Raw genomic sequence first — 25,730 nt, 5'->3', positions numbered from 1 at the left:
TCGAGGGTTACTGTTGAGTATCACGCCGGGCGCAGTTCTTGGCGTCGGGCGCGTGACCCCCAGAAGGCTCCATTTGAGCAAACTCGTCGGGCGCAGGGGTGTGTGCGCCGGGCTAGCTTGAAAATGTGAGCCTCTGGATGATCCACGCCGGGCGTGGTTGGACCGCGCTGGACGTGATATCAGTAAGTGACATTGCTTGTGGATTTCTGGTGCTGCGTCGGGCGTGACCTTGTCTCGCCTGGCGTGGAGACTCCTTGGGAGTCTCTACTAGTTATGGCGCCAGGCACAATTAGTATTGTGCCGAGCGTGAGACCTTGGGGAGGTCTCTTCTTACCTTGTGCCGAGCGCGGGATGGGCACGCCGGGCGTGTGAGACCTTTTGGGGTCTCTGCCTCCTAGCACGCCGAGCGCAATTTGCGCCGGGCGCGTTTGAACCCTGGTACTCTCTGGTTGGGCCACGCCGGGCGCAATTATGAGCGCGCTGGGCGCGGAGATGATAATTGATGTTATGCTGGTATGTGTTGAACAATGCTGATAGATGTTGTTATATGCTGAGCTGAGCTGTAGTTGGCCGTAAGGCTGAGTTGTTGTAGGCCGTAAGGCTAAGTTGTTGTAGGCCGTAAGACTGAGTTGTTGTAGGAGATCTCCAAGCTGATATGCGTGACGACGCATTGTGTGTTTACTGTTGTTATTGCTGAATGATGTGAGATGTATGCTGTGAGATATATTATATGCTGATGTTGCTAAACTGACTGATATGCTATTAGTTGAAGCTTATTATAATTTTTGAAATTATATGTGTATATGTTGATTCTTTTCACTAATTTACCCTTTGTTGTTTTCATGTGGTTTGTACTGTGATGATCATACGTTGTATGAGAGCAGAGCAGGGTTAGGTTGGTGTCAATAGGCAGGTTTGCAGCTGGAAGATAGAGTTATTCTTTTGATGTTTTGTTGTTTTTGGCCACTAGTTTGGCTACTATGGGCTGTATTTTATACTCTGATTTCTTCAGACCCTAGATTAAACATATTGTATATACTTTATTTGGATATATGTATGTTCTTTTCTCTGTGCTGTGGGAGTGTTGAGCTGTGTGTGGCGGCCAAGCAGGTCGTTACATTTTAAATATTAGTAAATTTTAATTAATATTACTCTATATAATATTACATTTTTAGAATGTTATTTGATTTAATTGAGATTATATTTTTAATGATCACTCTTATTATGAATATATAAAGTTTAAAAACAGTTTAAAAAAAATAAATGTTATTTAAATAAATTAAATGATGTTAATTATTTTTTAGTTATTATAAATCAATTATTTATATATATATATATATATATATATATATATATATTTAAAACTAGAGAGAGTTTAAAATAAGATCTTCCTTTTTACTAAGGAATTAGAACGAAATCCGTGTATATGCACAGGTCACTCTCCTTTTTAGTATGTTGAAAGTATATTTGTTTATAATTTTTTTTATATTAAGATAATATAATTAGATTTTTTTTATTTTTTCAAAAATATAGAAAGAATACAAGTATTCAAGTCGGATATAATCTTATATATGTCTATTAATTTAATTAATATATTTATAAAATATATGATTTTGTTGCAACACAAAATTGAATTATAATTTTAAAATAAATTAACTTATCTTAAATTTAAATATTTTATAATTTTAAAATGTGAAATGATAAACATATTTAATTGTTTTATAACTATATTGTAAGTAAAACTTTATTATAATTATAATATTTATAATTTTCTTAAAAAAACATTTTGATAATTTCTTATGAATTAACAAAAAATTATTAGAAGTGAAAGTGACAGAATATTTTGTGTTACACACGATTAGTCCTTTTTGTTCTACCTCATCTTATTCTACTTAGTAAAGTAAGTTCAAAAATTCAACTCGCCCCTTTTATAAAAATGTAAGATTATTTTTATAACATAAAATTTTTATTTTAAATTTAATAAGAAATTAACTTATCATAAATTTATATATTTTATAATTTTAAAATGTGAAATAATAAATATATTTAATTATTTTACAACTATATTGTAAAGAAAAATTAATTATATTTATAATTTTTTTTTAATTTTATAAACAATATTTTAAATATTTACTAAGGAATAATAATAAAAAAAATTATTAGAATTGAGAATAAAAAAAATATTGTGTCTTGTCCCATTAATCCCTCATGCTCCACCTCATTCTACCTTGTCTCACTTAGCAAAATGACTTCACAAATTTAACTCACCTCATTTGTAAAATATTTATGGAAATATAATTTTTTTTATAACATGAAAATTTTGTTTAAATTCAAAAAGAATTTAACTTGCTTTAAATTAATATATTTTGTAAAATGAAAATATTATAATTTTAAAATGTTAAATGATAAATATATTTAGTTGTTTTATAATTATATTGTAAATAAAAATTTATTATATTTATAATATTTATAATTTTATAAAAAAATATTTTAAATATTTATTATTGATTAATAAAAAATTATTGAAAGTTGAAGTAATAAAATGTCACGTGTTCAACCCTATTAGTCTGTCACGCATCGTCCCATCCAATATCTTGCTAGTAAAATTTAGTTCAAAAATTCAATTTTGTTTATAAAACATTGATAAAAAAGATAAGTATTTTTTTACATAATGAAAATAGTAATAAAAATAAAAATTTTAAATTGAGTTCAAAAATTCAACCCGTCATAATAAAAAGTTATTTTAAAAGAAATTCTTTAATTTTTATATATTGAAAAAAATTAATTCAAATTAGTATTGAAATGATTTTTAAATTTAATTTATTCAGAATATAAATTTTTTTTTTTGTTAATAAAATAAAATAATATTGTAAAGGTATTTATAATATTAATAATAATATGTAATAACATTTATCATTGAAATAAATATTATTATAGCATAGATATAAGATTTTATTTTATTTTTTTAAGTACAGAAATAAGATCTCTTATACACCGTTTGTCAGTACATTATATAGCATCTCTATTGGTTTGGTCTCTTATAAGCAACTCTTGTGTCATATCATCTTTTTATTTTATAGATTGTTTAAATTTTAACACTGAAAATTTTATAAATAATTTTATTAAAATTTAAGTAACTTATAAAATAAAAAAGAATTAATATAATATAATATGACACAAAGAATTATTTATAAGCAACCTCGAATACAGATATTTTGCCTATCATTAAAGTTACATTTATGAGTAATAAATAGAGGAAGGGACTTGGAAATGAAACTTGAGACAACTAGGCATTATTAAGTCGTGATTGCAATCAAAGCAATATCCACCAATAGTTAATTTGCATATACGTGGGATCATTTTCTCCCTTAAATTAAATTGTTTTATGTGTCAGATTACTTCCCACATCTAATTTCGCTCATGTAATTAAAGTCTGGTCTAAAATTCTATACTAATTACTAGGATAATTAAATTCGGTGTCTATACTTCTTCATTCTACACTTAATAATTGCACATATATATTAAACTAATTGACATTAGTTATTTTAATAATTGTTGTGTTAGTTATCAAATTTTAATATATCGAATTTAAGTTTTAAATTTGATGAAAAAATATCATTATAAAAAATAATTTTAATGCAATAAGTCGTGAGAAATTAATCTCGACAAAAAAATATAACTGTCATTATTATAATAAAAAAATTGCACATAAATATAAAAATATTAAAATATAATTTTAAATATATAAGATAAAAATTAATTTTTATCTATGTAGTTACTTTCCCTAAAATCATGTGATATTTTTAAAATTATAATTAATCTCATTTTATCATATTTTGACCACCAAATAGATTTTTAAGATTTTGGCGCAAGACTTAAAAAATAAAATTAATACATCTAATTTTACAAAATAAATTATATAATTTTTTTATATATTTTTAAACATTTTAGATTCTCATCAATAATTAAATAATGTATTAATAGTATTTGAAGATATAATAAATAAATAATATTTAATATTATATTAATATCATAAAATGACAATTAAATATAAAAAAAATAGCTGAAACTTAAAAAAAAAATAGATGAAAAAAGCATTTATTAGCACAAATTACCATAAAAAAACCTACTAATTCTTTTAATATAAATGTGAAGTGCGTTTTTTCTATTAATATATACTATTTTTTTTATTTTTTCATTGTTATTTTTCTAAAATTAATAATTTATTAATTTTTTTTTCACTTTTATCTTTAATAATTAAAGTGTGTTTACTGGATAATATATTTATTTATTTTTAATATATCTATTTATTTTCCAACAAGCTAAAAAATATAACAGAAAAATAAATAATAAATATTTTAAAAATTAAAATATCAATCATTTTCTTAATTCTTGTATATAATTTTAAAAGTCAAACAATATAAAACGGAGAGAGTATTTATCTTTGTCTTTATCAAAATGTATACTTTTAAATTAAAGAAATAGGAAAGCAGAGAAAAAAAATGGTTGAATTCATAAAACAGTTATAAGTACTGATATAATGAAACAAAAAAACAACTCTAAGTGTTTGTTTAAATAAATAATAACTTTGTATTCAAATAAAGAATATATAACAAAAAAATAATTTGAATACAAAGTTATTCTTGATTTGAAGAAAATAAGTTGTATTAGTATAAAGAATAACTTTGTATTCAAATTATGATTTAAAATTATAAATACTAAATATAAACGTATGAGTGAATGAATTTTAAAAGAATATTCTGGATTACTAACCATAAAAATTATTCTAACAAAGAAATTCCGATTCAATGGCTTTGATCTTAGAGGTTGTTGAAATGGACGGTTCTAGTTTTGCCGCAGCTAACATATCAGCAGTCGGTAAGTAGGACACATTCTAGAAACTGCTTTGAAAAATGTGAAACAGCTGTACTTGCCATAAGCTATTTATATAATTGCTCACTCTCTATAGAAAAGACTCAAAACACAAATGAATGACACTGTACCCTATACTCAACGCCCCAAGCTTGTTTTCAGTAAAATTTTCAATAATATTTTTAAACTTTTTTCAAAGTTTATTTACAATTATTAAGAATTTTAAGTCGTTAATAAATATACAACAATACTATAATTAAGAGTATCTCAAATGGAAACAACTCATTTGAGTTGCTTCATGCATTGAAAAATAAAAAAAATGATTTCCAGTATGTCATATTAGCATTAAACAACTCAAACACAAATTTACTTCAATGATAAGAAACTTTAAGCAATTCAATTTTTATAATTTTTTTTCTAATCATTTATGAACCAAATTTAAATTTTTATTAAAAAGGATAATTGCACTTCAATGAAATAAAATAAATTACGAGAAAAAATACACAATAAGTAGATATTAAAAATCAAATAAAACAATAGTAAATACATAAACATTATACGAAATTAATTTTCTTCATTATTATTTCTGAAATGTTCCTAAATATGTTCAATAAGATCTGCTTGAAATCTGGTAAGGAACGGTTACTTGAAGAAGCAATTTTTTCTCTTCTTCAAACAACTCATGTTGCCACGTTAGAGTCCTCCAATGACAAAAAATCGGGACTTGAGTTGTTTCATGGGACAAGTAACTCCATTAGAATTGCTCTAATAAATCTCATCTTCAGTTATTTTAAATAAGTTAAATAAAGTTTATAAATAGGTGTAAAATAATAACAATTTTATAATTAATTTTATTTATTATAAATGATGCAACTTGAAATCACCTTTTATAAAATATTATGAAATATATAAAAGAAAAAAGTGATAATTAATATTATATTAAAAAATTAACATAACACTTATTTTAGAAATGTGATACTCATTATAAAAAAAATTAAAGTTGTAATTCAATACTCATTTTAACCCCTCCATTAAGTAGAATAAGTTTTTTTTAATACATAAAATAAATATCAAGTGACATAATTGTGATCCATATATAACATATAAGTGAACATGTCATGTAGATGTGACACATGACATAAGAGTTTCAGAGTTTCACTCCCACATAAGTGTAATATAATATCATTTTATTTCTTAAAATCCAAATATGATGTTACTTTAATCCTTAAAATGGTAATCAAATGTCACTTAAATAGTTAAATATTTATTTTTTATTTTACACACTAAAATAAATAATTAAATTAATATTATAAATAAAATTAACATATCCAAATCATGTTATAAAATTAGCATTTAACGTTGTATTTTTATTTTAAATACATTATATTTCTTCTTTTAATTGTCATTTTTTATCCTCTCTTATTCATTTTTTTTTCAAAATACATATATAAATGATATAAAAAAAAGTTCCTAGCTTCTCTATATGTTATTATATTTTCATAATTAATTCACTCATTAATTATTTCTTATTTTTCTTATTACTTCTATTTCTTTAAAATTGTAGAGTTTACTATATTATTTGATGAGGAGTTTACGATATTCCAATTTTGATTTCAATAATTGTAAAATAAAATTAAACTAAAAAATAGTATTGTTATAGGAAGACTAATATATCTGACAACTTACTATAAGAATAGAAGCTTAGCTTGAAGAAGATGTGTTAAAGAAACAATCAAACTATAATTTATTACTTGTTAAAAGTTTAACATAGAAATTAAATCTTTGTTTTTTATTTATACATTATAAAAAATCTAAAATATATAAAAATAGATGATTAATAAAGAAAAAATTCAATACAAGGATAAATTTTGAGAATCACTTATATGTAGTATGTTGTTAAATATATTAATCTTCCTATAAACTCTATAACTTTTAGGCAGTAAAACTAATAAACATTTTTTAATTTAAATGGAGGAGATTAAGAAATAATTAATAAGTCAAATAATTATGAAAATAAAATAAAAATAGAGGAATTGTGAACTTCTTTATTTATGTATTTTAAAAATAAAATGAATAAAAGAAGATCGAATTCCCAATTAGAAAGGAAGATATAACATACTGAAAAAAAAAATACAATGTTAACTATTTATTTTATGATATTATTATTTTAATATATATTTTTTCTATTCACAATATTAATTGAATTAGTTTTTTTACTTTAAAACTATAAAAGTCACATTTAATTAATTAAAATAAAATTATAAAATTTAGAAATCAAAATAACATCAGGTTTCAATTTCAAAACCTAATATAACATCCCCTTATAATTTTAAAGACTAAAAGGACATCTCAATTTCATTATATTCATTTGACATACGAAACCCATATACCACGTAAAACCACATAACACAACACATGATGTGCATTATTTACTTGTGTACCAAGTATCAATCAAGTGTATCTTATGTAACAGCTACCGTGTCCAATAGACACTTTTTTTTTCTCCTAGAAAGAGACATTACTTAACGAAAGAACTCAATGACGCTTTACGAATTTGGAAACATTTTTTAAATTTCATTACTACTCATGAATTAAAGTGACAAATGACAATTTCAGATCCTGAATCAGCCCTTTTTTCTATTAGCAAATGTCCGAAGAAAAACCAGGCACGAGTCGAGAGCAGTTAAGTTTTGCTCACGCAGGCCCAACTAAATGAAGAATTTTAGACTGGTTCACCCTGTAATTTTGAATTTCGTGCCTATTTTGTGCAACTGGAATACAAAGAAATGGTTTCTTGATTTTAAAATAAATATATATAATATAAATTATTTTTGTAAAATAGGTTAAACCAAACACATTTTAAGATACTTTGAAAAGCTTCGAACCCGGTCGTCATAGTTGGTAGTATATACACTACAAAGAAAATGTGAGAAAACAACGCGCAGATTTAAAACAAATCTTAGTGAAATTTATACTTGAGTATTGAGAAACACTTTTAAGCCACGAACCAAGCTTATAGCTGAAGAAAAAAGATCTGAAGGGTATGTAATTAATAATTGGTCATTTGAAAAACTATCACACTCAACAATAAAGTTCAATTTTGTTATTTCAGCCTATGCGCACATAAAGCTTGAAAGTCGTATCGATGTTTACATATTTCACCAGTTCAACACCAGATACCAACAGTAACGTACAAGGCATATAGACAGACAATTTAGGTCTCCAATACTCAACCACAGCAGGAACCGCAGGCAGGTAGTGAATCTGAAAGTTCAATGGAATAAAAACAACACCCCAAAACAGAATAAATCATCAGCAAACGAAAGGCAGAATATATATCTGAATAACTAAAGATTAAAAGCTACGTAGACACCATAAACTTACTATGGTCACGTCCCCTTATACTATCTAGCCCACGAACATTGTCAAGACCCCCACGAGGAGGGCCTCGTGGACCACCACCATATGGTCCTCCACCACCGCCGCCACCGCCAGGACCTCCTCCAGGAGCACCCCCATCCCATTTCTTGCCAACCGATCCTTTTCTGTAGGCATCTGACTTTTCCATCTGAAGATGAAACATCATGAGCATACATCAATATTCATTATTCAATACAATGACCATATATTCCTCAATTTCTATACTATGAATCAAGAAACAGGTAAATATTACCGAGAACATTGTTGCAAAAAACACGCTTATGAAGTTAACAATGGCCCAGAAAAAATCAGTGATTGTTTTAAGCCGCCATATTGATCTCTTTGATTTAACAACACCTGCACAAAAATGCATCAAGCTCCAGTTAAGAATCAATATCAAGACACAATCATTTCAGTGTCGAGAAAGAAATCATCCAGGACCTTGTTTGAATAAACTTCATAATAAACACTTATACAATAAGAAAATAAATAACAAAATGAATCAAAATTCTGCAAGTTAAAATAAAATTATGCATTTCAAGAGTGAGCAACTCACTTTGGAACAGAAGTAATCTCATTTTTTTTTTTTAAAGTAATCTCATTCATTGATGAGAAAAACAACAGTCAATATTACGTACACATGCATAACAAATCAAGAATGTACTGGAAAAATAGTAGTTGATTTTTCATCAATGATTAAGATTACATACTTTATTTATCTATACTCAATTTAGAGGAGCCAAATCCACTTTTAGACAAGTTAGCTTTGGAAGCATCTATAAAACTCGAAGAGCATAAATTGATTTTAACTTATAGAAGTTTAATTCATTTTACATTTTAATTTTATTTTTCTATAAGGACTTATTGACAAGTTTATCAAATCATGCACGTGGTGAAATATTAATAGTTGATTTTTTCATCATGATTAATACTACTCTACTCAATTTAGAGGAGCCAAATCCACTTTTGGAAAAGTTATATTAAAAAGCTTCTACAAAAGTTGAAATGCATAAATTGAATTTAACTTATAGCAATTTATATTTATTTTATCTTTTTATTTTCTTTTTCTATAAGTACTTATTGAGAATTTTATCCAAGCAAGGCCTATAGAAAATCTCTTTTGGACCCATTCATTACATAGGCTAGAAAACTGTCCACACATGAAAAAGCAGTACATGTTCCAAAAATTTAGTTTTAAAGGCACCACAGCATAATTAATAGCCTCAAGTAGTATTTGGCCCAACTTATTTTGGGTTGTTCTCCTTAAAAGAAAAGGTTAGACAAACAGAATTATAAGAAGAGAAACTTTGAAAAGAAAAAAAAAATTAATGGAATAAACTTTAAATTTTTAGAAAAGCTAGTTATAGGAATTCTGGTTTTTACTCCTTTTCCTTTTGTATTTCATGTAATCCAAAAACACACCAACCAAGAAATTTTAAGCAGCTTTTAAGCTTAAAAAAATTTAGTTAACAAACAACTTTTAACCTTTTATTTAACTTCAATTTTAAGATAGCGTTTAAGCTCCAAAAAAAAAATCAGAAGCTTTCACTACGAAATGACCCCTTGAAGAGTATCATAACTGATTTAAATAGTTGGTGAATACATCCCCATTTTTACATCCTAGGTACAAAATAGGGAATCTCTCTAAATGGTTATATATTGGAGGGGAATAGAGAAGCTGAAAATACAATATGAATAAAGTTACCACTAAACTCCTCTTTCAAGTGTATCAATAAATTCCAACCACAACTAATTATCAAGCAATTACTTTTGCAGTCACAGACATTTAGGCTAATTATCTTATGCTCTTAAACGAACAACTAATGGAATAGCCAAATGCACGAAAACAATGGCTAAAACAAAAAAGTAAAGTAAAAATTGATATAATAGAAAATATGAAGATTTCAGCTGTCTATGTACTATCCATATTTAGGTCATCACTTTCCAGCATTAAAAAGGGGAATGTCAGCCAAAATGAGAAAGGGAGGACCAAAAACTATCATACAGAAATTAAAAAAAAAAAAAATAAATAAAATAAATATGTACAAGCAAGAAATGGGAAATAAGTCAATAACAATATCTCAATATTTCACCTATAAATTATAACCTTAAAGATAAGTACCCCAGTGCAAAAGAAAATTGTGCTTCATACCTAGTCTATATTTATGTTATTATACATACTATAGAAAAGTCATTCAATAATTTGATAACACATTTTGCTTTCCCTCCAAACCCAACATAATTGTGTCGCTTACTCTTTTAGAATTACAAAAGACTCTGACAGAACATCCCCAAATTTACTCCAACACTTTTCTAAACAACAAATGTATAAATGAAAATGAGAAGATAAGGAATCAATATTCGCAGCAGAAAAAGTATTAACAGACAAAAGACAAGCCCGTGGTTAATGGCTCACCAATGCCCCTGAAAGAAACCAAAAGAAATTGATCGAAATTGAAATGACACAACCCTGATTCACCAAATAACCTCCTCTAAATGGTAGTAACTGGTATTTACTCCAGCACATCCACTACTTAGTCTTCATTATAACAACAAACCCTTTACTCTGCATTATTGACGTTACTGTTGCATTGGAGCCAAGTAACGTACAACAAAGAAGATACTGACCTTAAAAGAGAGTTTTAAACTTGAAAAGTTTCCAGTAAGTCTTTACATGTCTTTCAAGTTACTGGTATATCAATCATCAATTGAAAATGAATACACTACTCACAAGTCACAACCCTTTTAAAGTTAAAATACGGTTGCATGAAAACGAGAACAGTACTGGTACCCAGAACAGATACAAAATCCAGCAACTTTTTAAAATTTAAGGTGCGGGTATATTGAAAAATATAAATTACTTGTAGATTACGGTGAAAAATCTATAACAGAATAAGCTAGCAGACTTGTATCTCACATCTCACAAGCGGGGATGACTGGTTTGATTAAATACAGAAATATACACATACCTAACCATACCTTAAAATACACCTAGTCTCATTAGAGTCACACTCAAGCCGCATACAAGTGTTTGAAAAAATAATTTTGAGAACTAATCAAGTGTGTACACGGCGTGTGTCGCTGATAAGAGTTTTATCAACAAGGAGTCAAGTTTTCCAATTGTCTTGATAAGACGATATTTAATTTTATCCATTACAGAAGGCGATGTTCCTAATGTAAATTTTGAGATGAATAAAATCAGTCCCGTTCGAGAATAATATGTCGTAAATTTCCACGCAGATTAAGACCCCTTTGCTCGATATCAACAAAATTAGTTGTTTCAAGAATTATGACACAAAACTGGAGAATCCGGAGACACCGGGATAAAATACGAGATTGTTAGCGATCATCGAAAGTTGGGAATTCCGAAGTTTCAGAATTCGGAAATTTGTCTTAAAAACTAAAATAGGATTTAAAAATAAAATGGATCTGAAAGGACAGATAATAGGTTCTGTAAATCCCAAGTCCAGCGATGATGAATCAGAACCTAAACCTAAGCAATAAGAAAGGAAAATTGATACTATGAACGAGAATTGAGAAAAGGAAGATACCTCGTTCAACGTACGCCATGGGACAGAGACGGAGAATGATGCAATTGAATGGAAAGAGAAATTACTTCATAAATTTGTTATTATAACGTATTCAATTCAACGCTGTTCTGGACTCCGAGTCAATTCTAGCCCCTACGCGATTTTCCTTCACCATGCACACGTGTCGTGTTTTCACTGGACAATGAAAACCAAGCTCACATTTGCATTTGGGACGGGCCCGTGGGCCGAAAGAGTCCCTGCCTGCAGCCCACTATATACAGTGTTTGGTGCGTAAAAGGCCGGTCGGATTTGAGCTATTTTAATACCAAACTCAATTAAACTTAAATTAGTTGGTGGATATTTTTTTTATGACAACTCACCTGATTTCAGTGGAATTCGGTTGAGTTTGGATGTTCGAATTAAGTTATTAAAAATTAAGATTTAGTTCTTTGAGAAAGTATATCGTAAAAGATAAACTATATTTATAATTATCAATTAAAAAATCAGTAAGAATTGTGATCAAACCAAATTCATGTATAATAAAATTTAAAAATAATTATAGTATTAATTATTTTTTAATTAATGGTTGATTATTTTAAAATTAAAATTTACTTTAAAAGATAAAGTGCATTAATAATTATTGAATCCATCATAATTGGGTAACGTAAAAGTTACAAATTTAACATGCAAAAATATAATTAGGTTGATTTATGTAGACTATGTTTGCAGATTAGTTGTTATCCACTTATACCCTTAGTACCCAGTATTAGTATTATTCTCTATTCTTGTTTAAAAAAATTGTATTCATTAATATCATTTTATTTGTAAAAGTTATGTCTGTGTAAATTAAAAAATTGATAAAAGATAATTAATATTAAATAAGTGTGAGTAGTTTTTAGGAAAATGAAATATTTGAAAAATAAATTTATAAGAAAAAATATATAAAAAGTACGAGAGATAAAATATGTTTTGAAAGTTAGGCAACAAAATGGTGAGCTGAATATGCAAATTAAAAAAAAAAAAAAAAAAAGATATTGTCTTTATCGATAACTAGCGTACAATAGGTATTGTGTGGCTACATGGATTATTCAAAAATAAATAAATAAATAAGTAATGTCAATTATACTTATTAAAAACATAGATGATTACTTTTGAAGCGAAAACATAGAGAAAATAATAAATTTATAAAATTTATAAAATAATAGTTATAAGGGTAATATTGTTCATAAATATTGACACCAAATGAGGCGTTTTTATTTATTAATAATATTGATATATTTTTTATAATATACCAACTTACAAAAGGCACTATGTCTATGTGTCTTTATCAATTATTTTAAAAAATATAATGAATAATAAAATTATATAATAGTAAATGATTATTAAAAATGAAAACAGATGTTTTTGGAGGGGAATTTATAAAAAAAAATTATAAAAAGGTAGTTATGAGAATAAAATTGCTCAAAAATGTAGATACTAAATGTGATAATCTTCATTATTAATGGTATAGATATAGATTAGTTGACAATTTTTTTAACTACATTGGTCTAACATATCTCAAATCTAATACCTTATTTAAAGGGATGAAAATAATTTTACTTGAATTAATGATTTGTTTGTAGTTGATCAAAATTTAATTTAGCTAAATATTTAATAGAAAAATATTTTATTGTTATATTAAATATTTTATTACATTTAAGGATTAGAAACGAATCGAGTTTAGTCGAACTCGATTTTACTCAATAACATTTAGCCTAACTTGTGGTTTGACTCGAATTTGACGTTGACACTTTTTTATAACTCAAACTTGACTCAATTTTTAGCAAATCGTTAATTTGAATAATATGAATCAAGACTCAATTTTTTTTAATCTTATACATTTCATATTTTGAATTTAATAATATATTTTAGATAATTTTTTTAAAAATATTATAAAGATAAAATGTAAATTATTATATCAGCTTTGCAAGATTACAAGGTACATTTCTAAAGAATCATAATTACAACTAAAGTTTGTATAAATTAAAATTACTCTATCTTGTATAAAATAATAGAAAATTCAATTATAACCATGAAATTTTAAAATGCTCATTTCTTTCAAATTTTAATAAAATAAAATAAATTATAAATTTAATTATATATTTTTTTATTAAGTTAATTCACAAACCAAATGAGTCGAATTATAAATAACTCAAATTCGACTTATTTATTTATCGAGCTTAAGTTTAACTCATTTGATTTATGAACCAAATTTAACATGTTAATTATCGAGTAAAGTTTTGACCTATTTTTTAGTTAGTTTAGTTCATTTCACCCTTACATTTAAGTATTAAATATTTTGACTTTTGTTGATTATATTTTGCTATGATATAAAGGGTTTTCTTTAGAAAGACGTTCAAAACATTCAGATGTGTAATTTAGGGTATTTCAATCCTAAGGCTGTATTTTATACACATGTATCAAAATCTAGGTGTTTTCAAGGTAGTCTTTCAAAAACTTGGAGTGGCATGCTTTGTATTCTAATGGTCAATGTGCATATTTATGAGGATAACTCTTTATAAGTCAGTTTGCACCTGACTTCCATTGTGGGTGTGTGGAAGAAATATTAGTCTAAATATTAGGGACTTTGTTGGCTTGGAAAAGAATAGAAAATCAATTTATAAAAGATTAGACAAGGAGGAGAATTGATAGTTGCCTTGGAGGAGGTTGGGTAATTGACTTAAAGAATATTGAATAATTGACATAAGGAAGATTAGGCTGTTTGGTCAGTTAATTTGAGAGAGAATCACAATCAACAAAAATGAGATTGGACTAGAAAAATCAACCTAAAACATCAATCATAATGTCAATTGAATAAACAAAACAAACCTTATGAAGATTAAGTAGGAAAATTCATGATTAGATGGCCAACTCAAATTATACTACCTAAAATATTTTTTAGTGGGTATGTATTTAATAAACTTTTAAGTGGTTGGGTAAATTTATGACTAGATGACCAATTCATCCATATTCTACCTATACATCATGGTAGTGATATTCAAATTATTTATCTTTTCAAAAAATGACACTAATGTTTTATCACAGTTAAATGAGATTTCGTTCTACTATGAAAGTCGGTCAATTCAAGTGATTGGCTGGTTCAACCAATTTGATTAGATTACTATTTGAACTAATTGATTTCAATCAAATATTTAAAGTTTTAAAACTACATGATTAATCTTACATTCAAAAATACTTAAGTCAATGATAATTCTATTAAAATGACTAAGTACAAAAAAAATATATACATGATACCATAACATTATTGTGATCATAAAAATAAAAAATGAATTACCTTTCATGATATATTTAATTGGATAGGAAAATCCTCCAAATATTATAGTTTAACATTAATAATTATTTTCAACGATTTTAAAATATAAATAGAAAGGTGGGAAGACTCATCATATAAAATAAAAATAAAAAACTTTCCTTTTAAGTAATTGAGTGGGAAAATCAAATAAATAGAAAGATCAATGTTTAGTTCAGGAAGATATTATACACATATTAAACATGAATGGATAAAAATTTTACTTTCGTCAAGTGATTTACTAAATAATTAAAAATAAAATACTAGAAGTTATTCAAAATTCAAAAGAATTAAAGAATGTAGTTACATTGGTATATTACATAGCAAATTGACTCTATACTAAATGTTGCCACAAGTCAACATCTTATAATTTAATGGATAAATCCAAATTCATTTAGACCATAAAGTTAGACTTTAGCATTTATTTTCCCCGAAAAAGAAAAATATTGATTCGCACGATTAGAGAAATATGTTACCCTTTCACTTTTGAATTTAACAATATAAAAGTGTCAATGTGTATCCAATAAAGATTTTATTAAATATCAGTGGATAAAACTCCAATTTTAATAAAAAAAAATAACATTAATAATATCTACAATACAATTTTTTTCATTAAAAATATTATTCAGAATCTAACTAAATTGTGATTTTCCAGTCATAACTTTTTTTCAGCATTTTGTCTGCTTTCAAGAAGATTTGCCATTCAGATGCATGTTTTGATGTTCTTCTCTTCCAGCTGGCTGGTTATACTTCCAAGACACATGTATCAATTAAAACGTGTTCTATGGCACAACCCTTCAGATTCTAGAGCAAGAAAAAAAAAAAAATTAAAAAACAATTAAAGTAAAAAAGAAAAGGTGAAAACTGAAGAAGAGTAGGAAGTACGGAAGGCAAGAGAGAGAAAGAGAAAGAAAGAAAAGAAGTGGAGAGGAAATGAATTGGGAAGAAAAGAAAAGAGTGTGAGAGAGAGAGAGAAAGGAAAGGAGAGTCGGCGCCCCATGTCCCCGCCGACCAATCATAACGTCGTTTTCAACCTCATCACCCTTCTCTTCCCGTGTCGTTTAATCTTCTCTCCTCTATTCAATAATCAATAGCATTTCTTCTTAAATCTTAAAACCCTATCCCTTTCTCTCTCTCTCGGGTTCTTCCGATTTATATTTTTTCCCAAATACGGAAGACCTCCTCCCTCTAACTTACTTTTCATTTCAATTCCTTCAGTTTCCCTCAATTTCTTCTTTCAGGGTTATTCCTTAAAAAAAAAAGAACAAACATTTCTCTTTCTTTCTCTCTTTTTAATTCCGGTAATTATGAGGGCGGCGGTTGAAGGATCCTTGGCTGAGAGGTTTGACGACGGCGAAAAGGAGAAGAAGAAGAAGCGCCGATCCAATCGTCGATCCAAGCAAAACCCTCCCTCATCTTCAGGTATTGCAATTTCATTTTTTATTTATTTATTTATTTATAATTGTTATGTTATTTATGGGGGTATTGGGGACTTTTCATTCTTGCCCAGGTGAGAAAATTCAATTTTTTTTATTAGGTTACTCATTGGGTCTCGTGGGTTGTGAAAATATGGTTTTGTGTTAGTTGAAGTTGCTGTTGTGTGTTGTTCGTATTTATGACAAGTCAAATCGAGAGCGGGTTCCGTTTTTCGAGCAGAGAGATGGTTCTAAATTGCGCATCAACTGCACGATTGCAGTGTGGATTTAAATTACAAAATATGCTGCAACACAACCGCTATGAATCGTAGCACAAATTGCTGTTCTTTACGAATGGTTCTGAGGTTGCATTTGTTGGTCTTGTGTTTGATACTGTTGCTGTTTCCTCTTGTTGTGTTGGGTTCTTGAATCGTTTGGTCAATGCAAAATGTACCATGGTGGTTTGGTTTACCTGCCACTGAGATCGACTTTTTTTTTTCTCCGTAATTTAAAATTTGGATCAATAATATTGGTGAAATGGTTTTTGAAGAACTTGATTCTTTTTTCTTTGTTTTTGCGCTTAGCAAATGCGAAAAAAATGGGGTGGGTCAGTTTTTTTCTCTTGTGTGATTCTTGGCGTTTTCTTTTTCTGTTATGATAGCATCTGAAGTGAATGAGGCCCAGGGTGTGTCGCCGGATTCAGGAAAAAATGGAACAGCTGCTCATGCTTCTGCATCCTTGAGCAGTTCACTGAAGCAGGTCAATGTGTGTTCTCCTAATGAGCAAGGATTTTCCAAAGCGTCAAATGTCGCTTTTATTTCAATGCCCCCCATGCATATCAATGAGCAAGTGGAACATGGTGATTTGCGTTTCGTGCCAATGCATGGTGGAGGAGTTGAATCAAAATCGTTTTCTGAGCCCACTGGTTGTAGAGGGTCATCAGGAACTAATAAAAACAAGGACTCAGTCCCTTGTGGTCAGATTGGGTTTTGTGCCCAGAAAAATTATTTTAGTCCACACTGGTCCGTAGAGGCTGTTGAGAAGGCATCAGAGGTTAGTAATGCGGTATTTTACACACACACATGTAGTGCAATATAAAGTTGCTGCCATTTTTAATGGAATTTCACTTGGTTTGCAGAAGGGCGATGTTTTTAATGCTCTCTTTCATGTCAATGCTCACAATAAACATGAGGTTTTTTTTCTTCTAACATCTATCTTGCAGTCTTTTTAGTTGCTCTCCCCCCCCCTCTCTCTCTTTTTATGGGAGAGGGGGTTGAGGTAAGTTGTGATATAGTTCGATTGAAATTTTCTATGTATATACATGTAGGCCTACTGCAAAATTGATGGAGTGTCAACTGATATTCTTATTGGTGGGATTCCAGCCCAAAATAGAGCTGTAAGTATGGATGTCATTATTATATTACCCCTCAAATTTTTAATGGAATTTGTTTCCCCTATTGATCATATACAAATCACTGAAGTATTTTGCTGCTTTTAATAGGGTCATTTGCTTATATGTCCCATGTCCATTCATTAAGATTTTCATATATTACTTTATGCGCGTATTGATGTGATTATCAACTTAGCCTATGTCTGGTCATGTTGATCTCTGCGCATCCGATTTATATGACCTCACCTAATGGAATAAGGCTTTTGTGATTATTATATGTGTGTGTACTGGTATATGGGGTGAGTGGGGGATCTAAAGTAATTCTCTGAGCCACGTAGTAGTTATAATTTTCACACAATGTGTGGGGTACTGTCATGTTATTTTTTTTGTCTTCCTCTCCTTTACAATATACAAAAAGTTTTCATCAGTAATCTGTCATGGATTTTAGACAGAGATGTTTTGCTTCTTCCATAGTTGATATTATAACTGAAATGTGCCTCATTGTTCCATGTATCTTGCTGGATAATGTACATCTGATGATTATTTTGTGTATAGGTGGAAGGTGATATTGTTGCGGTTAAGATTGATCCCTTGCCATTATGGACAAAAATGAAAGGACCAAACGGGTCATGTAATAACACTGCAACACAGGAGGGTAGCAATCTTACAGAAGATAATGAAGAGGGTGGTAATATTTGTAAAGGGAAAGCTAAGGTAGATGCTGATTATGAGTCAGTCCATTGCAGAAGCTATCCTGGTCAAATCAAGGAAGATGCTGATCAAAACTCCTCCAATAGAAGTTATCCTTCTCCTGAAAAAAGATTAGTTTACGAGGATAATACCTCCCGGGGTTCTACTAACCATTTAGATGTACATGGAATGATCAGCCATGACAGCATTAATGGACATCACTGTGCTGCTCCTGATTCCTTAAAGATCAATTCTTGTAGTGGACATAGTGAAATAGTTAATGCAGTGGAAAAATTATGTTTGTTGGTTAATTCTTTTCCTTCTAAAAGACCAACTGGCAGGGTGGTTGCTATTATTGAGAGATCTCCACGTCGAGAGGGTATTGTTGGTCACCTAAATGTGAAGCAGTGGGTTCCTTTCAGGGACATAAGCAAAAAGGATGTGAAGAAGAATAAGAATTTGATTTCTGAGCATGAATATATCCAGCTGATACCAATTGATCCAAAGTTTCCAATTATGATGCTTCCTGTTAGAAAGTTACCTGAGTGTATTAAGAAAAGGCTGAAAAGTGGCGATGTGACAATGGAAATGGATCTGGTAGCTGCACAAATTGATAATTGGGTTGAAGAAAGTCCTTTTCCTGAGGCTCACGTCTTCCGTGTTTTTGGACGTGGTGGTGAAGTACAGTCCCAATTAGATGCAATTTTGTTTCAGAATGCAATCTGTTTGTCTGAATTTCCACCAGAAGCTCTGTCCTGTTTGCCATGTGTTCCTTGGGAGGTGCCGCTGAAGGAAATTCAGAGTAGAATAGACCTTAGAAATATGTGCATATTTACTATTGATCCTTCAACTGCCACTGATCTGGATGATGCTCTGTCAATTGAGAAGTTACCTAATGGAAATTATAGAGTAGGTGTGCACATTGCTGATGTGTCATATTTTGTTTTACCTGACACAGCCTTAGATAGTGAGGCCCAGCGTAGGTCAACAAGTGTCTATATGTTGCAAAGGAAGTTACCAATGTTGCCTGCATTATTGTCAGAGAATATTGGTTCACTTAGTCCTGGAGTGGATCGACTTGCGGTTTCCATGCTATTGGATATAAATCTTGCAGGGGATGTTGTAGACTGCTGGATTGGTCGAACTGTTATACATTCTTGTTGTAAGCTTTCATATGAACATGCTCAGGACATCATTGACAGGGCTTTTGATTTTGAAGGTTCAAACTTTATTGAAGATGGTTATCCTAGAGTGTACGGCCATTTTGAATGGCCTGATGTTATTAAGTCTTTGAAGAGTCTTTATGAAATTTCAAATGTTTTGAAACAGAAGAGGTTTACTGATGGGTCTCTACGGCTTGAAAACCCCAAAATTGTTATCTTGTTTAATGAAGATGGAGATCCTTATGATAGTATGCTTTCTGAAAGAAAAGAGTCTAATTTTCTTGTTGAGGAATATATGCTGTTGGCCAATAGAATTGCAGCTGAAGTTATATGTAGAGCTTATCCTGATGGCGCATTGTTGCGGAGGCATCCTGAACCTAATATGCGGAAGCTGAGAGAGTTTATGGCATTTTGTCAGAAGCATGGTTTAGATTTGAACACATCTTCTTCTGGTCAGTTCCATTGGTCATTAGAGCAGATCCGGGAAAAGCTCAAAGGTGATCCTGTGCTTTATAATATACTTATTTCTTTTGCTACAAGACCAATGCAGTTGGCATCTTACTTCTGTAGTGGAGATTTAAAGGGCAGCGAAAATGAATGGGGTCATTATGCTTTGGCTGTCCCATTTTACACTCATTTTACATCACCTTTGCGTCGATATCCGGATATTATTGTTCACCGAACACTACTGGCTACTATAGAGGCTGAGGAATTATATATGAAGCATTACAAGGGAGTGAAAGTGCAAAAAAGATGTTTCACAGGCATTAATTTTGATAAAAATGCTGCAGAATCCATAGAAGGTAGGGAAGCACTATCAGCTGCAGCTGAGAAGCATAGTGTTCCATGTGCTGAAATACTTGCAGATATTGCTGCTTATTGCAATGAGAGAAAGCTAGCTAGTAGAAATGTTAAGGATGCCTGTGATAAACTTTACATTTGGTTTCTCCTGAAGAAAAAGGAGGTATAGCTTTTCTAAGTCATTTTCTTGAAGTCACTGCTGTTATCCTTGCAATTATTTTTTTTCATAGCTGGTTGGGAGGCTTTTGGTTCTTGTCATGTTTCAAGCTTAGGTTTGATTCTGATATATTTTCCTTTGCACTTAAAGTCTTCCTTCTACTGTGCAGGTCTTATTGTCTGAAGCAAGAATACTGGGACTGGGCCCAAGATTCATGTCAATTTATATTCAAAAGCTAGCTGTAAGTAACTTTTGACCATATGCAAGTTCTATTTTGCCCAAAAAGTAGATGTGTCAAAGTGTCTCTTCAGTAAATATGCTTTTTATTTCCTTTATGTGGAACAGTTTCCATAAATCACTGGAATAAGAAAACTGCTTATAAGATCTCAGCATTTTCTCTCGATGATTGTCAAGACAACTCTTAATGAAAACATGTCTTGGAATTTTTTCATTTTAAGAGGTTGGGTGGGTGTTGATTGTGTAGTTTGTCTATTGACATCACGTTATTCCTAAAAGAAAATTATGGCATCATGTGATCCGTTATGACATAGCTGACTGCATCTAATATAAAAAACGCTTTGTTATTTGTCATTGATGTTACTTGAATAGGAATACTACATGTTTTGTAATTGAATTTGTATCATCAGAGAAGTACCTTATTCATTTCACTATGGGTTTATAAGGATGCTTAAGGTCATATTCTTGAAAATTTTATTAATGCAGGATTATTAAGTCTAACTAGGTGCATATTAAATCTGTTATTGGAGACACCAAATGGACTAAACCATTATGCCAGAGATAGAATTTGTATATTCTGAATTTTGCACTTCATTTAAAAAAATGGAATTGTATATGATGTATGAAAAATTGAGAATTTTTGCATAATTTGACGCACACAAGTTGCTGATTTTGTTACTAACGCTTCATGCCATTCTTATGATTCTTTTGTACATCTTCCATATTCAGATTGAGCGGCGCATATATTATGATGAAGTTGAAGGCTTGACTGTGGAGTGGCTCGAGACTACATCCACTTTGGTGCTCAGCATGTGTAATAATAGGTGTGCATTTAGGAAGGGCAGCTCTAACAAGTGGAGGGCATTTGAAGAAGTTGCATTGCTTACTTGTCCATATAACCTGAAAGTTACCATGGATAATTCTAAAGTAAGTGATGCAAAAGTGGATGATAGTATATCTGTCTTGGACAGGGAGCCCATTTCAGGATCAGACTCGGTGGAAACTGAAATTGACCCTGCTGTTTTTCCACTAACAGTCCGTGTTCTTTCAACAATTCCAGTCGCACTTCATGCTGTTGGTGGTGATGACGGGCCCCTCGATATTGGAGTGAGGCTGTACATGAGCTCCTATTTTGGGTGAGTTGGTAGTTTTGAGGTGGCAGATCCAGTTTGCAACCAAAGATTGTGGTGTGATGAATCTGTCGATTTCTATTAATGGAATGGAGTTGGCTCCATTGTGGAATAGTGTATAGTTCCGACATAGGTGGGAAAATTACATGGTCTAAATTTGCTAATGTTCTATGAACCTGTTTAAAACTGAGATTTGGGAGTAGGTGTGTAGATAAAAGCAGAAGGTTGTGTTATAGCTTTGGCCTGGCTGGCCTGTTTCTAACAGAACCTTCGTACTGGAATTGGCGCTTGTTTTTGTTGGCCCGTTCCATCTACTTAGTATGTGCAACGTATTTGGTTTCCTTATAGAGGCTGAGATGCCAATTCATACTTTCGTTCTATTTTGGTTTGACTGCAGCCCAATAAATTTTTTGATTTTGGGTGGCCACTTGTACTCGTAATTTGGTTTCTGCAACATTTATGTACGTTACTTTCTGACTTTGGTGAACGGTGAAATGGAATGATCTTTCTTGTTACAGTTGCTGTAGTCTATTACTATCACTGTTGTCCCGGCCGATATTCGTCTCTTTTGGGGTTAATTTTTGTATTTTTTTATATGCCAAAAGCTAACCATATTTGTTGGTAGATAACATTCTCAGGAATTACGTATCTTTTTTGTTACACTATTGGTCAGGTACGTTTAACTCCCTAGAGTGTTATGGCGCTAGGCTTCATGCTCTGAACATTGCAGGTGAACTTCACTTTGAATCATAGTCCACCTTCTGGGACTAAGCTGATGTGATATTTATCTCTGCAAGCAAAAGGTGTATAATGTCAATTTAGACCCACAAATTTGTTAAGAAACATTTTAGAATGTTCGGTAGCTATATAAGCAAAGATGAGATGGTGGGAAGAAGCTTGACCGTGTGACCACCATACCTCAACTGAGACCATCATAAGCTTTCCTTGTTCTTGAGAACACAAGATTTCTGCTGAGGATGTACAAATTAAAAGCAATGCCAATAAAATCGAAAAAGGGTAGCAGAACAAAAGTTGAGGAATGAGCTGGGAAGTATGCATGGTAATTGTTGAAAGAACAATTTAAGGGTCCATTTGTTTAATTTTTTTCCTTCTAACTTCTTTTTTTTTTTTTTTTTAAAAAAAAGCACTGCTTTATTGAATGTGTTTGTCTAATTTTTTTTTAAATAAGTAATTTTCAGTATTTTTAAGAAGTAATTTTTATCTGTTTTTAAAAGCATTATTTTTTTTAAAAGTAGTTGTTTAAAAACATTTATTTTTAAGTTTAAGCAGACTCTAAATTGATAAGATAACCATTTGAAAATATTTTTGCTTTTGGGACATACATATCATTCTGACTTGTTGACTTCGAAGAGGTAATTTTCATTTTTTTTATGGATAAACTTTTAAAAATTCTCATTCTACTTAAGTCATGTTTCTGAAACATGTCTTTTAAGTTTAAAATTGTGTTTGAATTCGTGACTTATTCTTTTTAATTATTTTTACGATGTGATGATTAGATTCTCGGTTTAATAAGAAGTCCTTTCGTCACCATTAACAACTTGAACTTTTTAATTTTTAATTGATGTTAAGATTTCAAACATGAATTTGTAATTTTTTAGGCTAAGATTGGTATAAAGAAATTTTAACTTATCAAAGTCGTTAGCATCAATAATTTAATATTTATGTAGTCAAAAATATGTTTGATCCTTTTAATTATTACTAGTAGTGTGATATTTATGTTTGTTAGTTAAGAATTAATGTTTAGCCCTTATGACTATTACGTAAAATAAAAATCGATTTAACCTTTCTATTAAAAATATATTTTGAATGGAAAATAGGTAGCATTGAGAATATGAAATATTACGTAATGCAATTAAATATAAATATGGATTGGTTTAGTATTGTTAAAACAAATATTGGAGTTTTATTTTGAGAAGAACAAATATTTGTTTAAATATATTATAATTATATTATTAAGTACTTTGAATTATTTTTAAAATATATTCAAAGTTAAATACTTCCTGCGAGGAGATTTTCTGGGGTTAATCTTGGTCGCAACCTGAGTTTCGCATGGCATAACATCCATGCTTCACAGGTAGTGGTAAGAGGGGGCATGAGGTGGTGTATTGGTAATGTTCTCTACATCAAGTCATGGATTGATCCCTAATTGTGACAACAAGGTAAGCCTCATGTAACATTTTTGCCTCCAACAAGGTATGAGGAGATCAGGATAATTGACCTAATTGATTTTGAGAATGACATTTGGAAGTTTGATCTTATCAACAAGATTTTTAACTAACATGATGATGATGTAATAAAAGATATCTCACTCCTCCAACTTAATGAAGTAAATACACTCACGTGGAATCTCAATAGGAAAGACTTGTACTTTGTTAAATATGCTTATCATATTATTATGGAGTCTTTGTTATGCAACTGTATCTCAAGGCTCTCTAGTGATTGAAAAAATATGGGCTCTACCTATTCCACATAATATGAAAATCTCTTTGGAGATTTCTTAGAGATTGTCTTCCTTCACGCCAGCACCTTTAGCAAAAGGGAGTCCTTTGTACCTCCTTTTGTCCCCACTGTGAAGCTACAAAAGAAAATGACTAACACATATTCTTTGGTTGTCAAGAAGTACAGACTGTATGGCAAGCAACTGACATATGACAACATGGATGTAGGTGAAAGGATTGTAGAGGTCTTTTTTCCTTACTTGGTAGCATAACTCAAAGTCATATTATTGAAGTCGTGGTCATGCTTGGTTGTATCAGGAGGCGTCAAAATGCTAAGGTTTGGGATTAGGGCGCCCCACCTTTAGGTATAGCCATCTCACATGCAAAACAACATTTTTGGGATTGGCAGGTGGTACAAGCAAGACCATTAACACAAAGGATCCCTCCTATACACAATCTACAGTGGAAAAAGGCCCATGTAGGGATGGTTTATGTGCAATATAATATTGACATTGCTCTCTTCCAGGACTCGTCCTGTTTTGGGTATAGCATATGCATTCGAAATGAACATGGACATTTTATCGTAGCCAAAATTGGTTGGACTCATGGCCTTCCACCTGTTCATGAGGCTGAAGCTACAACTTTATTTGTAGCCATCCAATGGATAGTACCTTTGAGCCTCGTCCACGTAACCAGATTGTAAGTCTGTCCTTGAAGCTCTATTTAGGGCTCAATCACACCACTCAGAATATGGGTCCCTTCTTAATAAGTATAGAAGATTGTTACATAATCATCCGAACTTATCACAAAGTTCATTTCGAAATAAGTCAATTGGATCATTCATTGTTTAGCTAGGGTCTCGTGACGTACACTTTTAAATTTATTCCCTCATGTATTATTTCAATTATTTTAAATGAAATAACATAATCTTATTTTTCTCAATTTTTTTTATATTTATATATTTTTTATTTTTAAAATTAAAGAAAAAATGAGTTAAATAAAAATAAGAGTTAAATATGTGAAATACATGTAAAACCTATTTAGTGAAAAGTTTTAGAATTATATCACTTAAAAAATTGCATTTTAGTTATATAAACTAAAAATAAATTGTAACAAT

At 30.1% G+C, this 25,730-nt stretch overlaps 2 protein-coding genes across 2 annotated transcripts; one reads left to right on the top strand and one right to left on the bottom strand.

Moving 5' to 3' along the window:
• Window positions 1-7,892: 7,892 nt before the first annotated feature.
• Window positions 7,893-11,999, bottom strand: LOC109816829 (glycine-rich protein). Its single transcript, XM_020381960.2, has 4 exons — window positions 11,844-11,999; window positions 8,546-8,649; window positions 8,257-8,440; window positions 7,893-8,136 (listed from the first exon to the last, which is right to left on the bottom strand). The coding sequence occupies exons 1-4, from the start codon at window positions 11,860-11,862 to the stop codon at window positions 8,102-8,104; spliced, it is 342 nt and encodes a 113-aa protein (XP_020237549.1). The 5' UTR covers window positions 11,863-11,999; the 3' UTR covers window positions 7,893-8,101.
• A 4,037-nt stretch (window positions 12,000-16,036) lies between these two features.
• LOC109816833 (Ribonuclease II/R family protein) lies at window positions 16,037-22,581 on the top strand. Its single transcript, XM_020381965.3, has 7 exons — window positions 16,037-16,593; window positions 17,248-17,639; window positions 17,725-17,778; window positions 17,914-17,982; window positions 18,532-20,793; window positions 20,957-21,028; window positions 21,754-22,581. Exons 1-7 carry the CDS (start codon window positions 16,479-16,481, stop codon window positions 22,162-22,164), a joined length of 3,375 nt encoding a protein of 1,124 aa, XP_020237554.1. The 5' UTR covers window positions 16,037-16,478; the 3' UTR covers window positions 22,165-22,581.
• Window positions 22,582-25,730: the final 3,149 nt, after the last annotated feature.

The sequence above is a fragment of the Cajanus cajan genome, chromosome 9 (assembly GCF_000230855.2).
Source record: "Cajanus cajan strain Asha chromosome 9, NIPB_CcT2T_4, whole genome shotgun sequence".
Taxonomy (NCBI): Eukaryota; Viridiplantae; Streptophyta; class Magnoliopsida; order Fabales; family Fabaceae; genus Cajanus; species Cajanus cajan.
The sequence above is the reverse complement of the archived record's forward strand: the minus strand, read 5'-3'. Positions and strand labels throughout refer to the sequence as shown.

Excerpts from the sequence above, each read along its gene's own strand:
- LOC109816833 (XM_020381965.3), top strand. The coding sequence starts at position 16,479 with ATGAGGGCGGCGGTTGAAGGATCCTTGGCTGAGAGGTTTGACGACGGC. Across the intron at positions 17,779-17,913 it reads ATGCTCACAATAAACATGAG|GCCTACTGCAAAATTGATGG; the intron begins GTTTTTTTTCTT and ends ATATACATGTAG. Across the intron at positions 20,794-20,956 it reads TTCTCCTGAAGAAAAAGGAG|GTCTTATTGTCTGAAGCAAG; the intron begins GTATAGCTTTTC and ends TCTACTGTGCAG.
- LOC109816829 (XM_020381960.2), bottom strand. Across the intron at positions 8,441-8,545 it reads TTTTTGCAACAATGTTCTCG|ATGGAAAAGTCAGATGCCTA; the intron begins GTAATATTTACC and ends TTTCATCTTCAG. Across the intron at positions 8,137-8,256 it reads TATAAGGGGACGTGACCATA|ATTCACTACCTGCCTGCGGT; the intron begins GTAAGTTTATGG and ends TTGAACTTTCAG.